The 14,988-nt window shown below is 36.5% G+C and overlaps 1 protein-coding gene across 1 annotated transcript in view; it reads left to right on the top strand.

Annotated features, from left to right (window-relative positions):
• Positions 1-14,988, top strand: part of AP3B1 (adaptor related protein complex 3 subunit beta 1) — a 239,500-nt gene that overhangs the window by 46,375 nt on the left and 178,137 nt on the right. Inside the window, exons 4-6 of the mRNA XM_049766041.1 lie at positions 7,101-7,196; positions 8,003-8,163; positions 11,257-11,323. Of these exons, the coding sequence (XP_049621998.1) occupies positions 7,101-7,196; positions 8,003-8,163; positions 11,257-11,323 (324 nt within the window). The remainder of the gene's footprint in view (positions 1-7,100; positions 7,197-8,002; positions 8,164-11,256; positions 11,324-14,988) is intronic.

Below are 14,988 nucleotides of genomic sequence, written 5' to 3'. Positions count from 1 at the left end.
TGATCTTTAGTAATTTAATACTCATTTATTTATTTATTTTTATTTTTTATCTTTTTTGTTTTTTGGGCCACACCCGGTGGTGCTCAGGGGTTACTCCTGGCTGTCTGCTCAGAAATAGCTCCTGGCAGGCACGGGGGACCATATGGGACACCAGGATTCAAACCAACCACCTTTGGTCCTGAATCGGCTGCTTGCAAGGAAAACACCGCTGTGCTATCTCTCCGGGCCCTCATTTTATTTATTAAATTTGCATAATCTAATGTTGGGACCTTATTTTGGTTTTTATATAAAATTACTGGTTTCAAGTAGTTATTTGAAGGAACAGTGTTTTATAATAATAACTATTTTTAAATTATACAACTTTTGATTTGAGAAGCTGTGATTTGAACACAGAATATAAAAATTCTGCTTGTGAACACTAGATACATTGATATAGAGATACAGATACAGAGACAGAGTATATTGGAAGGAAGTAATCTTGACAAACTCTGCAGAAGGAAATTTTGTTTTAATTTGGTAATAGTAGTAGTACCTCATGATATACTTCTTAAATTAGATTAGATGACATTAGATGGTGAGAAAATTTGCTAAGAGTTACAAAGCTATAGATTAGACTTGCACTAACTTTGGACACGGGATTAAGGACTAAAGTAATTTAAAGCATTCTTTGATTTAATATATAATTGAATGTATTTTTTGAGATAATATGGAATAAAACGTAATTTTTCCTGCCCTTAAAGATAGATAAAAAACTTTGAGGCTTTATCACTGGACAGCTTAGTTTGGGTTAGGCCTTTAGTTAGATACTCTGTGGTGGGGACGGAGCTGCCTCATTTATTAAGGGGTGCAACGGGTAGTGGACTGCAGGACCACTGCACATACTAATTAGCAACGTGCTCCATTTTCCTATGCTAGCTCAGTGACCTTAGGCACATTATGTTCAATTCTGTCTTAGTATCTTTGCTTTTAGAATGGAGATAGTTGTGGGATTGGAGAAATAGTATGCCAGGTAGGACATTTGCCTTGCTTGTGACCTGTGTGAGTTCAATCCCAGACACCCCATATGGCTTCCTGAGTGAAGAGCCAGGAGTAAACACTGAACACAGCTGGGTATGGCCCCAAACAAACAAAAAACACACGGGAAAATGGATATTAATTGTACATCTGGTAGTTTTGAGAATTATATGTGTGAGGTATATAAGTGTAAAACATTTTAAAATCAAATTTTAAGTCCTCAGTAATTTCTGGTTAGGAGTTATAGTGGATTGTGGTAAATAATATAGGTTTTCTTGGCTAATGATGTAATGATCTGTATTCCTAATGGGTCTTTCACTTATTAAACATCTCAGCATTTCTTCTCATTTTTTTTTTTCAGAGAGATTATATAGATGGATATTTCCTGGTTGAGACTTTAGGGATCCTCTCTTAAACAACTTCCCATGGTAGGGTTCTGCTGTTTCCCCATGGTGCTCTGTGGTATCTGGGGGTGATTCTTTCCAATATACTATTATGGCCTCTACCTAATTCCCTCCAGGGACGACTGGGGGAACTTGATGCCTGATGTTCTCTTCTTTTTCCAACGAAGATATTCCCTTCTAATTGGCTGTTCCTGTGTAATTGTGTGGAGCCTCTTGCACTGGCTCAGGGAATGCGTTCTTTGTCCCTGTGATTAGGGTCCTATTTTTTCTGCTCCCACAGCTTCTTTTGTGGGTATTGGAGGGAATATTGATTGAAGTAAGGGCTAATACACTGTTGGTCTATAGCCAGACTATCCCAGTGAAAGTTTAGTACTACAAGAGACCAAAATGTGGACCTTTAAAGGGTATGGAGGCAGGGGCCAGTGATTATCATCCTGTAGCTCAGGAAATCACACCTTCTGCTGTCTGTGGGCTGGATCACTTGTGAAGGTTTTGTGTTCCACTGGCTGATTACTGGGAAGTTTGACCCCACTAGGTAGTTCACAGGGAATTTGGACAGGTGACCATGCTAGGCCGCTCCTTCCGGAAAGCATGCTTTCTGCTGTGTTGCTCTGTTTAAGATTGTCCAGAAAGTACTTTAAGAGTAAGAAAGCACTTTAGATAAAAGGTCAATGAAGCATAAAAGTGTAAATATAATATATAGATCCTGGATGAAGAAAAATTGCTGTAGATACAGGATATTAGTGGGAAATTTAAAATGACAAGCTATATGTTAAGCAGTAGGATTGTATTGATGCTATTAAATTTCCTGAACTTAGCAATTAAAAATGTAAGTTAAGGCTCATAGTCTTGGAACATTTTAATAAGGTGTATTAAGAGATAATGAAAATGACACTTAGTTTCTAAAATGAAAGGACAATGAATTTACCGCTTACTATAGCAAGAACAATTTGTGTTTTTTAGGCGTTTTCTCTCATTAATGCTGATCTTATAGAGGATATGGGATCAAGGGGGAGGCTTCAGGGTTTTATGGGTTCTCGGGGCCCAAGTGTGTTCTATCATCTGCTGGGAGGGGCTGCTATTGACTGGCTGGAATGCAGAAGTGTGCTTATTGGGGTGCTTCCCAACCCTTTTTTGCTAACCTCCAGAAGAAAGGGACTCTTACAGATTGGCTGTGAGAGCAGAAGTTTGTTTCTTTACCTAAATTTATATTAAGCTATATGTACAAGCTTAAGACAATTTTGTTGATGGCATATTATTTATTTTGATTTTGGAGCTACATCTGACTGCACAGGACTTTAACTCCTACCTCTGTACTCAGGGATTATTCCTGGCAATACTTGAGAAATTATATGTAATGCTAGGGATTAAACCCATATCAGACTTACGCAAAACAAGAAAACCCTGTATCATATCTTTGGACTGCATTTTACTGTCTAGATTAATAGTTTTGTTTGTTTGTTTGTTTGTTTAACTGATGGGTCTAATCTTTGTTCCTCATTTCATTTGCTATCTTAATCAGGTTACCTAGCTTCTTTGTGCTTCAGTTTCTTCATTAGGAAAATGACAGTAATATCTAGCTACAGAGTTATGAATTTAACATTATATAATCTTAAGTATGACACATACAAAAGCATCTGGCAGATATTTTCTCTATGAAAGTGTTTACTACTTTTGATTACATTGCTCTTTATTTTTGCAGTTGATAGTAACTTATTTTGAGGGGGCACATCTGGCTGTTCTCAGGGTAGGTTACTCTTGGATCTTCTCTCAGAGATTACTTTGGTGGAACTTGAGGAATCATATGAAATTCTGGGGAGTGAACCCAGATTGGCTGCGTGCAAGGCACTCTGGCCCCTACTAAGTCTTAACTAGTAGGTGTGTGTGTGTGTGTGTGTGTGTGTGTGTGTGTGTATGTGTGTATTTATTCCTCGCTTTGTAAAATAGTAGATTTTTCCTATCATATATAATGTGTCTTAGACTGATAAAAAGCATTATGTGTCCTATTTTTTATAGACAAGATCATGTAAGATAGACTTTTTAACACCAATAATTTTTTTTTACAAGAACCCGCTTAGTGATAAGTAGAGATTTAAGCCGGCATAGTGGCTGTATGTGTACTACAATTTATTTTACTATTTATTGACAATATTATTTTACTGTTAAGTATTACTGGCATTTTTGTTTCACTTTTGTGCATCTGGAAGATTTTGATAAATAGAACTTGGGGAAAAATGATAAACTAAGTGCAATGAGACAAAAGTGCAGGTTAGATTTGGGAACTGCTTCTATTTGACCAAAACAGAAGTTTCAGAGAATTTCTGAATTACATTGTTAACAGAGTAAGAGTTTTAGATATTAAGAATTTGTGGCTAGTTAGCGATAATGAGTAGTTGGAAAATTTTTTATTATTTTGGCATAAAACTTATCCATATGGTATTGATGAGTTCAATGGTATCAATTGACATGATTATTTTTTACATTATTGTTAATGAACATAGAAATATGCTTTCTTTTTTAATACTTTTATTTAAACTCCTTGATTACAAACATGATTGTGGTTGGGTTTCAGTCATGTAAAGAACACCCCCCTTCACCAGTGCAACATTCCTACCACCCAAATCTCCCTCCTCCCCACCCCACCCCAGCCTGTACTCTAGACAGGCTTTCTACTTTCCTCATTCATTCACATTGTTATGATAGTTCTCAATGTAGTTATTTCTCTAACTGCACTCATCACTCTTTGCGGTGAGCTTCATGTAGTGAGCTGGAACTTCCAGCCCTCTACCCGTTTGTCTCTGAAAATTATTGCAAGGGTGTCTTTTTTTTTTTCTTAAAACCCATAGATGAGTGAGACTATTCTGCGTCTATCTCTCGCCCTCTGACTTATTTCACTTAGCATAATAGATTCCATGTACATCCATGTATAGGAAAATTTCATGACTTCATTTCTCCTGACGGCTGCATAATATTCCATTGTGTATAGGTACCTCAGTTTACTTTAGCCATTCAGGGCATCTTGGTTGTTTCCAGAGTCTGGTATTGTAAATAGTGCTGGAATGAATATAGGTGTGAGGAAGGGATTTTTGTTTTGTATTTTTGTGTTCATAGGGTATATCCCTAGGAGTGGTATAGCTGGATCGTATAGGAGCTCAATTTCCAGTTTTTGGAGGAATCTCCATATTGCTTTCCATAAAGGCTGGACTAGATGGCATTCCCACCAGCAGTGGATAAGAGTTTCTTTCTCTCCACATCCCCACCAGCATTGATTGTTCTCATTTTTTGTGATGTGTGCCAATCTCTATGGTGTGAGATGGTACTTTATAGTTGTTTTAATTTGCAATTCCCTGATGATTAGTGATGTGGAGCATTTTTTCATGTGCCTTTTAGCCATTTGTATTTCTTTTTTGTCAAAGTATCTGTCCATTTTGTTTTTCTTGTAAAGTTCTGTCAGTGCCTTGTATATTTCAGATATTAGCACCTTATCTGATGGGCATTGGGTGAATAGTTTCTCCCATTCAGTGGGTACCTCTTGTATTCTGGTCACTATTTCCTTTGAGGTGTAGAAGCTTCTCAGCTTAATGTATTCTCATCTGTTTAATCTCTGCTTCCACTTGTTTGGAGAGTGCAGTTTCCTCCTTGAAGATGACTTTGGTTTCAGTGTCATGGAGTGTTTTACCTATGTGTTGTTCTGTATACCTTATAGTATCAGGTCTGATATCAAGATCTTTAATCCATTTGGATTTTACCTTTGTACATGATGTTAGCTGGGGATCTAAATTTCTTTTTTTGCAAGTGGCTAACCAGTTGTGCCAACACCACTTGTTGAAGAGGCTTTCCATGCTCTATTTAGGATTTCTTGCTCCTTTATAAAAAATTAGGTGGTTGTATGTCTGGGGAACATTCTCTGAGAACTCAAGTCTATTCCACTGATCTGAGGGTCTGTCTTTATTCCAATACCATGCTGTTTTGCTAACTATTGCTTTGTAATACAGTTTAAAGTTGGGGAAAGTAATGCCTCCCATATTCCTTTTTCCCAAGAAATATGCTTTCTAAGTTTTTAGTTACAGTCATGAAATTATGAAGGTTTGATTTTTAAAAAATTAGGTTTGATTTTAAAAAATCAGGTCTAAAATTACTTGGAATATACTTAAGTAATAGATTGAACCTAAGTTGTTGAAGGTTCAATTGATAATGTAAACTCAAACTTTATTTTTTAATTTATATAAGTAAGAACTCATCTTTCATTAATCTATATTTTATTTTAAACTATAAAATTGCTTTGTTTTTTGGCTCCATCTGGTGATACTCAGAATATTTCCTGGTTCAGTGCTCAGGAGTGACCTTTAGTATTGCTTGGGGGCCACTGTATGTGGTTCCTCGAATAAAAACCAGGTTTGGCAGAATGCAAGGCAAGTGCCTTAACCTTATCTGTCTTATGCCTCTGTGGCTATAACTTATCATTTAAAAGAAAAATCACCAGAGAGTGGCTTGTATGCCTTGATTTGGTTAGCAGTGCGTTTGGGAAAGGTCATGAATTAGTTTTATTATGCCTGGAACTATCTTGTCTAGAATAGGATCTTACTAAGTTTGTCCTGATTAGCTTGCACTCATAGTTTGGAGTGCCATACTGCATGAATCATACATAAGAAAGAAGGCAAAGGAACTCAGAACTAAGCTGTGTCAAGGGAAAGTAGAATTTGAGGGAAGAGCAGCAATTGTCTTTCAAGATATTCAGATTAACTAACATGTAATATGAAATATGGCCCAGTGTAGCTTCTCTTTTCCATTTCAGTGTCTTACAGCTAGTTTTAGATATTTCTGTTCATTTTCTAAGATCTTTGAACAATTCATAAACTATTATGCATATAAAAAAGTGAAATAGCTATAAACAATGTCAGATGAAGGAGTTGTATTCCAACTAATAGATCTTCAGTTAATTTTCCTAATTATCATAATTTATTATAGAGCTTATGATTGAACTCTTTAAAAACTGTTCATAACATATGGCCACTTAAATTTCAATTATATAAAATTAATTTTATTGGAATACATTGTTCTTAGGGATCTCAAAATATCATTATATTGGAATGTGACTATTACCCCAAAATTTATGTTGGGTATATATGAACAGGTGAGGAAGTGAAGGTACCTGTTTAGTGGACCAAAGTCAAGTTACATATATGTTTTATTTTGAAAATTTTCTAAAATGTAATTTTTGTATCTTTCTATTCTTTTATGAATTTTGCTCAGGTTTATTAATTTTTTTGGGTGGGCACAACCATTTGATGCTCAGGGGTTACTCCTGGCTAAGGGCTCAGAAATTGCCCCTGGGTTGGGGGGAACCATATGGGACGCCGGGGGATGGAACCGGGTCCTTCCTTGGCTAGCGCTTGCAAGGCAGACACCTTACCTCTAGCGCCACCTCACCGGCCCCTCAGGTTTATTTTCTTTGAGTGAAATATAACTTAAGATGTTGAGGAAGTAAATTATTTGGAATTGTACTTCACAAGTTTTTCTTCTGTTACCTCTCACTATCTCATAATGTTATCTTTATTTCTACAATCTCAGTTGTGATCAGGGTCACTTCTGGAAATTTGAGGTAGGAACTTGGTAGGAAATATACTTATAATTTATTTGAATGATAAATATATATATGCATGTATACTTTTCTTTTTATAGATTAAGAAGTTAGTATATGTATATCTGGTTCGATATGCAGAAGAACAGCAGGATCTGGCTCTCTTGTCCATAAGCACTTTCCAGCGAGCTCTGAAGGTAAATATAGTGCCTAGACACACATCTATAAAGAATCTTTATGGAGGAAGGTGTGGCATTGGAAGTGGAAAAATTCTCTAATTTGTTTGGGGTAGGGGTTTGGGCCACACATAGCAGTGCTTCAGAATAATTTTTGGTGGTCTTGGGAAATGATATGGGATGCCAGGGATCAAACTTGGGTCAGCCATGTACAAAAGCAAACAAACACTCTACCCTCTGTATTACTTCTCTGGCCCCAAGAACTTGTCTATTAAGGGGCTAGAAGTGTTTTGAAAGAATTGAAAACTCTCTACAGTACCTGTTTGATATTCTTAGAAATAATTATATAACCAATTGACCTTGCCTTGTATATTTCAGTTTCTATTAGGTCTTTTATGTTTAATATAATATCACACATTCAAGAACTCTTATTATATGAGCTAGTTGTTGAAAATATTAATGAGGGCAGATAAGACAAATTTAAAGATAAAATTTATGATCTGTAACATTTTATTGATAAGAAACTCTTAAAAACCAACGTTTTTAATATTAACAGGTCAGTTAGAATTATGGTCATTTCTTTTCTTGTTAAACATTATTCAGAGAAATAGGTATTTATTAAATTCATTTTTTGTCATCCATTTTCATATACTGGTTGGTTTCTTTATGACTCCCTCCAATCATTGTTTTTTTAAAAATTATATGATCGTTTTTTTTTTGCTTTGGTTATATTGTAACCTTCATGTACCTTTTAGCTATTGTCATTCAAATATTTTGGAAACATTACAGACTTCACATTTTCATAAGTATTTTCTCACTGTTTTTAGGACCCAAATCAACTAATTCGTGCAAGTGCTCTGAGAGTTTTATCAAGCATTAGAGTGCCTATTATTGTACCTATTATGATGCTTGCTATTAAGGAAGCTTCTGCTGATTTGTCACCTTATGTTAGGAAGAATGCAGCCCATGCAATACAGAAATTGTACAGGTAGGTGCTTTGTTAATACTACTCAGTGTATCTAAAATTAGATGGAATATTACAGCTCTTGAAGGCTCATTTTATTAACTTTATTGGTTAATGGGTACATCTGGGAATGCTCAGAGCTTATTCTTGGCTCTCAGCTCAGGAATCACTCCTCGTGGGGCTCAGAAGACCATATGGGATGCCAGGGATCAAATTCAGGTTGGTCCTGTGCAAGGCAAGTGCCCTCTCTGCTCTATTATCACTCTGGCCTCCTATCTTAATTAAGACTTTTAAGACCGAGACTTCCTTTATACTAACTAAACTCAGTGGCTTGCTTTCTTACACAAAGTTTAATTTTGAGTTGGGTATAGACATCCTATGCAGGGTTTTGCTTGTAAACCTATTAGGGTCTGTGACAATTTGTGGAATTTTTTTGTTTTGGCTATGTGCAAAGCAAGAATCCTAACCTCTATACTATTGCTCCTGCCCCTCAAATTTGTGGATTTTATGATGTAAAAAAGTAATCATAATTTGAATTTTCATTTATATAGTCTGTTTCTCATTTCCACATATTTTTAGAAAATCGAAATCTCTATTTTTTAGAGAAATCAAGTTTCTCTAAGTAAAAAGCCTGTCTTGACTACAGGTGTGGGTAAGGTGGGGAGGAGGGAGATTTGGAACATTGTTGGTGGGAATGTTGCACTGGTGAAGGGGGTGCTCTTTACATGACTGAAATCATACAACTACAATCATATTTGTAATCACGGTGTTTAAATATAATAAAAGAAAAAAAGAAAAAATATATTTATTGTAGTGTAGAATCTTTTTTTTTTTTTTTTTGCTTTTTTGGGCTACACCTGGTGATGCTCAGGGGTTACTCCTGGCTATGCACTCAGAAATCGCTCCTGGCTTGGGGACCATATGGGATGCCAAGGGATTGAACTGAGGTTCATCCTAGGTTAGTGCATGCAGGCAAACACCCTACTGCTTGCGCCACTGCTCTGGCTCCTGTAGTGTAGAATCTTAAGTGTGTATCTTTTCTACTCATTTTAGTTCTCTTCTTCTAATTTTGTTCCTCCTATTCTTTTTCAGATTCTTTTAGAACATTTTTATTACATAATTTTTAGTTAGTTAAAAAATACAGTTACCCACTATATTTATTAGAATATTACATGATGCTGAAATCTCTTGCCTAAATAAAATAATTGTTACCTAATATTTCCTTTTGTCATTGATTCTACAGAATTTTATCATGATCATTGTTTTTCTTGCACTATATTAGAGGATGTGATATTTATTATTATATATAATATATTAAATAATGTAAATTAAATTAATATAAATTAAATAAAATAATATATTATGTTACATACTATATTATATTATAATATTATACATTATTATTATATATAAAGTACCACATTTGTGATTATAAGAAACCAAATGTGAAAATAACTAAGATAGTCTATAATTGAATAAGGTATTAATGCTTGCATATATATAGACTATGTGATATTAAGTACACTAGCAATTGTTTTGTTAGAGATTAGCATATGTTAAGATTATAAAAAGGAAAGAAAAATAATGAAGAAGAAATGGTTGAAATTAGAAAGAATTAATGTTTTATGGGTTGGAGAGAGACTATAGTGGGTAAGGTGCCTGCCATATAGCCGAACTGGATTTAATTTTCAGCATCATCCACATGTTCCTCTGAATTCTACAGGTGTGGGCTCTGAGCAACACTGAATGTGTCTCCAAAACAGATAGTCAAAAAAAAGGCAATGTAAATTTTCAAGTAATTACAATGGCTAAAAATCTTCTATTTATAATGAGTAAAATCTCTTTTTATTGGGTTATTTTCAGGCCAAAGGTATGCTTTTCACTAACATTCTTATTGTGAAACTAAAGAATAAAACCTAGATTTATAATTATAATCTATGATTATCCCTGGCTCCATTTTTCTCTCTTCATTCTCAACTCTTGCTTTCTTAACTTGAACTTGTTGTCCAATAGCTCACTACTTGTCTGTTAAGCCTCTGCAAAATTTTGTAAGTTGCACTATTATCTGTCATTTCTCCTTTAGCCAAGACCTAGAGTATTTCATCTTTTCTACAGCCCTAAAACTTTAGTTAAGCTGTTTAAACTTCATCTGAGATGCTGCTTGGAATAAGAAACTCTTCACAACCCTCCTGTCCATCTAGTGCCCTTTTTATTCTCATGATTTCTTACATATTTCTCCCATACATGGTATAATTATATTTAGACTATTTTTGCCAGGCTCTTTTATTTACCTTTATATGTTTTTTAACTTCTCCAAAATTAGAAACAATTGAATTCCGTGCCAGGAAGAAATGATATTGGTATCAATATTTCCATGCTTACACATGATATTGAGTTACAGGTTTTAGTTCTATACATATATGAGCCTTTTGTTTTAAGGTTTTATAGAGATGACTTTATCAGTGAACTAAGAAACAAGACTGTGAAATTCTGTATGTTGATATTTGTAATTTTGTGTTTATAATGAAAAAAACAACTGCCCTGTTATTTAGCCTCCCAGTTGAAAAATAAATTTATCTACTTGTCACTATTTTCTTTTCTTTTTGGGGGCTGCTGGTGGTGATTTGGGCCATACCTGGTGATAGTCAGGGGTTATTCCTGACTCTGCTCAGGATTTACTTTTATCCTTAAATTGATTCACTTTATTTGTTTGTTTTGAACCTGTACTCTCAGCTTATTCCTGACTCTGTGCATATGGATCACTCCTGGCAGTGCTCAGAGGACCATATATGATGCCAGGAATTGAACCCTGGTTAGCTGTGTGCAAGGCAAGCACTTTATCTCATGTCTCTCTTTAATTTGGATCCACTTTATTTCAAGTTAGGATTAAAGAGAGCAGTAGTTTTGTTTATTTCTTTTTGGACTACCTCCAACTCTGCGCAGGCCTTACTCCTACATCTGTGTTCAGGGATCACTTTTGGTGGGCTTAGAGGGACCATAGGCGGTGCTGGGAATTGAACCTAGGTTGTATGCATGCCTAGCAAGTGCCTTACCCACTGTACTAATGCTCTTTCCTTATAAAGGGAAAATTAAAATTTTTTTCTTTTTATGTTTTAGCCTTGACCCAGAGCAGAAGGAAATGTTAATTGAAGTAATTGAAAAACTTTTGAAGGATAAAAGCACAGTAAGTAGTATCCATTTATGTCAAAGTGAAATTGTGCTTTATGTAGTTTTATTTATCATTATACCTTTTACATGATATTTTCATTTATTTTTAATGAAATAAGTATAAATATTGAAATCTTTAGAGAATAAAAATTTCCTTGTGAAGAGGATTGCATTTAGAAATTTAGTTTATAATGAGTTTCTTTATCAGAGTTTGAAGAAGAACAAGTCAGAAAATAATTCTGTAATTTGTGATTAAATTTTTGAGTGCCTCCTGTAGACATTCCTAGTAGCTCTTTGCAAATTGCCCCTGGACAAAAATAAAGAAAACATCTAGGAAGAGTTGCTCATAATGGAACTGGCAGGGAAGGCACTTGCTTGCATGTGACTAACTCAGATTCAATCTTCTGGTACCCCAGAGTCCCTGAATACTACTCTCAGCATATAGCTAGATGTGACCCCAAAATAAGCAAACAAAAATACATGTTCATAAAAGCTTTAAGCAAACTTAATCATTAAAGTATTTATGGCATTCTTGAAAACTCATAGGTCTCTTTCCTTTTCCTTCCCCCCTCCTCTCTGTCCCCTCCTTCTTTTCCCTTTCCCTCCACTACTCTCCCCTTTCCTCTCCTCTGTTTTCCCTTTCCTTGACCGCTTTTCTCCTTTCTCCTCTATCCATCATTTTGTGTGCTGTCAATACTTTTTTTTTTTTTTTGATTTTTGGGCCACACCCAGTGGCCTCAGGGGTTACTCCTGGCTTTGCAGTCAGAAGTTGCTCCTGGTGAACTCAGGGTGCTGGGGCTTGAACCCAGGTTCGTCACAGGTCAGCCGCGTGCATGGCAAACACCTTACCATCTGTCTGGCCCCCAGTTAATACATTTCTAACAGCTGGCAAAAAAACAAGTTATATAGTTTTCATTAATTATTCCCCCCCCCCCCTTTTAAAATCAGCTATCAGTGATTCATTCATACAGTTATTTATGATAGGGATTCAGGCATACAGTAATACCATCTTTAGTCCCAGGATCCCATGTCTCCATCCTTCCACCAGTGACCCCAGTGAAAGAAGATTCTTTTTCAACCTTCACAATCTGTGTAATTTGGGTCTTGTACTTTTATTAGTACTGGGTAAGTGGTTTAGATCTATACAGAATTTCTCTGCTATACCATAGATATGCCAGTGCCCTTCCACCTGTATTGCTTGAAAGGTCTCCTCTGCTTTCTTTCTGCCTCTAGTTTCTCTTCTTCCCTAACATTTTAGTTTCTGTGACCTAGAGCACATGGTTTGCTGATATTTGATACTTTCCATTTTATGTACGTGTTATTCTTTTTTAAAATAAATTTATTTAAAGAAAATGTATGACATAGTTGACATAACTGATCAAAATACATATGTTTCAGGATGACAAAAAGTGAACTTATTAAAAAATAGAAAGAAATTAGAAGATATAAAAAATGGAATAAAAGGGGAGAGTTCATTTGCAGTTATATTCGTGAAATTTGTTGTATCACCAATAAATTCATTAATACAATAGCAGAAGGTTTAGAACTCTTTTTTTTAAAGATATGAAATACACTATAAAAATTAAAATGATGTGTGTTTGTGGCAGTTATTGTTGTTTTTCATAGGCACAGCAAAATATGAAAGAAATTGGAAGGAAAAACCTTTGGACTAAAAGCAGGGAGATCTTACCCCTGAAGTATTTTGGCATAAGACTAGCTCTAGACTCCAGACATACTATGTTGTTGAACCCCTTAGTCGTAGTCTATGACCCCAGAAACATCTCTTCACCATCACAATTCACTTAACTTGAGACCATCCAGGTACATCCACATTGCAGTGAGTTGCAGGACTAATTTCTTCTTTCCATTTGCAGTTTTTGGGTAGCTCTCTAGTAGTCCTCATTTGTGTTGTCAGTTCCTTTTTTTCTTTTTTTTTTGAATGAATTTTTTCTTTATTTGAATATCTTGATTACATAAATGATTGTGATTAGGTTTCAGTCATGTAAAGAACACCCCCCTTCACCAGGGTAACATTCCTGCCACCAATGTCCCAAATCTCCCTCCACCCCACTCCACCCCCACCTGTACTCCAGACAGGCTTTCCAGTTCCCTCATTCATTCACTTGATTATGGTAGTTCTCTGTATAGTTATTTCTATAGCTGTACTCACCACTCTTTGTGGTGAGCTTCATGGAGTGAGCTGGTGTTCCAGCCCTCCTCTCATTGTCTCTGAGGATTGTTACAAAAATGACTTTTATTTTTCTTAAAACCCATAGATGAGTGAGACTATTTTCCAAAGAAAATATTCTGAACACAGGAAACTCCCATTCTCTACATTTTAGCTTTTCTTAGCTGAGTACAGAAATGGGATAGATACCTTGAAACACTTAAACCTTTCCCCTGCACTGAGCTGGCTATGCAGACTATACAGCATGGGACAATTTTAAAGCACTTTGATTTTTGGAGGACACAAAATTTACTGGCTTCTCAGAGGGCAGTTTCTCAAGTCTGTGTTGTTAGGATGAGCTTTGCTCCCTACTTGAAACCCGTAGTCAGAGGTGATAGAGGCTGGCACTCAAGAGAGCTCTTTTCTTTTACGTTTTAATTTGGGGGGGGGTGGGCACACCTGACAGTGTTCAGGGGTTACTTCTGGCTCTGTACTCATGAGTCACTCCTGGTGGACTCAGCTGGGGATCGAACCTGAGTTGGCTGGAGCAAGGCAAGCACCCACCCTTGTACTATCATTCCAACTCCCGGAGAGCTCATTCTTGTCTTTTTTTGTTCTCATCCTCAGAGGGGTCACAGTGTCCCATCAGCCTTTCCTCATCTGCTGACTCTTGACAGTGGCTTTCTTGGTAGGGGTCAGCCTCATCCAAGTTTTTTTTAGGGACCTGAGTTCTCTTGTGGGGTTTGTAGCTCCATTAATTCATGCCGGCTGCCAACCTTAGGCAGAATATCATAGCTTTTCTCATTCTTTTTTCTTCTTTGATTTACTCTCTTCTCCCTTGTCTTCAGACTCAGTTTGCTTGCCTCTTGCTGGCTTCTCTGTCTCTGCTGGTTTCTTTTATTATAATGAGTTCAAGGCACTTCAGGTTCTCTTTTGGTTGTAAGGATTGTCCTCTTCTGAGGATCCTTCCCCTCTGAGCTGGAACTCTACTTTGCTTTCACCACCAGGAATCTTTCTGACATGTTTCTATTCCCCCCTTCTTCTTTTTGTTTTAGATACCCACCTTCCCTATTGGATTTCTGCCTTTTGCTTTGTTTTGATTTTGGGCCACACCTGGTGACACTCAGGGGTTACTGGCTCTGTGCTCAGAAATCATTCCTGGCTTGGGGGATGATATGGGACGCTGGGGGATCGAATCCCAGTCTGTCCTAGGTGAGCTCTTGCAAGGCAGATGCCTTATCACTAGTGCCACCGCTAGCGCCACCATTCCGACCCCTCCCCATTAGATTTCTAATGTAAAAGATGATACTTTCAGAATAGCACCCGAGAGCCCAGAGTTGGTATGTTACTGTGTTGTTGCTGTGTTCCTGTGTTGCTGTGTTACTCCCACTTCACATCAAACCATTCAAGGGACTCTAGTTTGTGTTGGGGGTTTTTTTTGGACCACACCCAGAGGTACTCAGCTTTTACTCCTGGCTTCTCTGCTCAGGGCTCACTCTTAGCAGTGCTTGGGG

This window comes from Suncus etruscus, chromosome 2 (genome assembly GCF_024139225.1).
Source record: "Suncus etruscus isolate mSunEtr1 chromosome 2, mSunEtr1.pri.cur, whole genome shotgun sequence".
Lineage (NCBI taxonomy): Eukaryota > Metazoa > Chordata > Mammalia > Eulipotyphla > Soricidae > Suncus > Suncus etruscus.
This window is presented reverse-complemented; position numbering and strand designations above follow the sequence as displayed.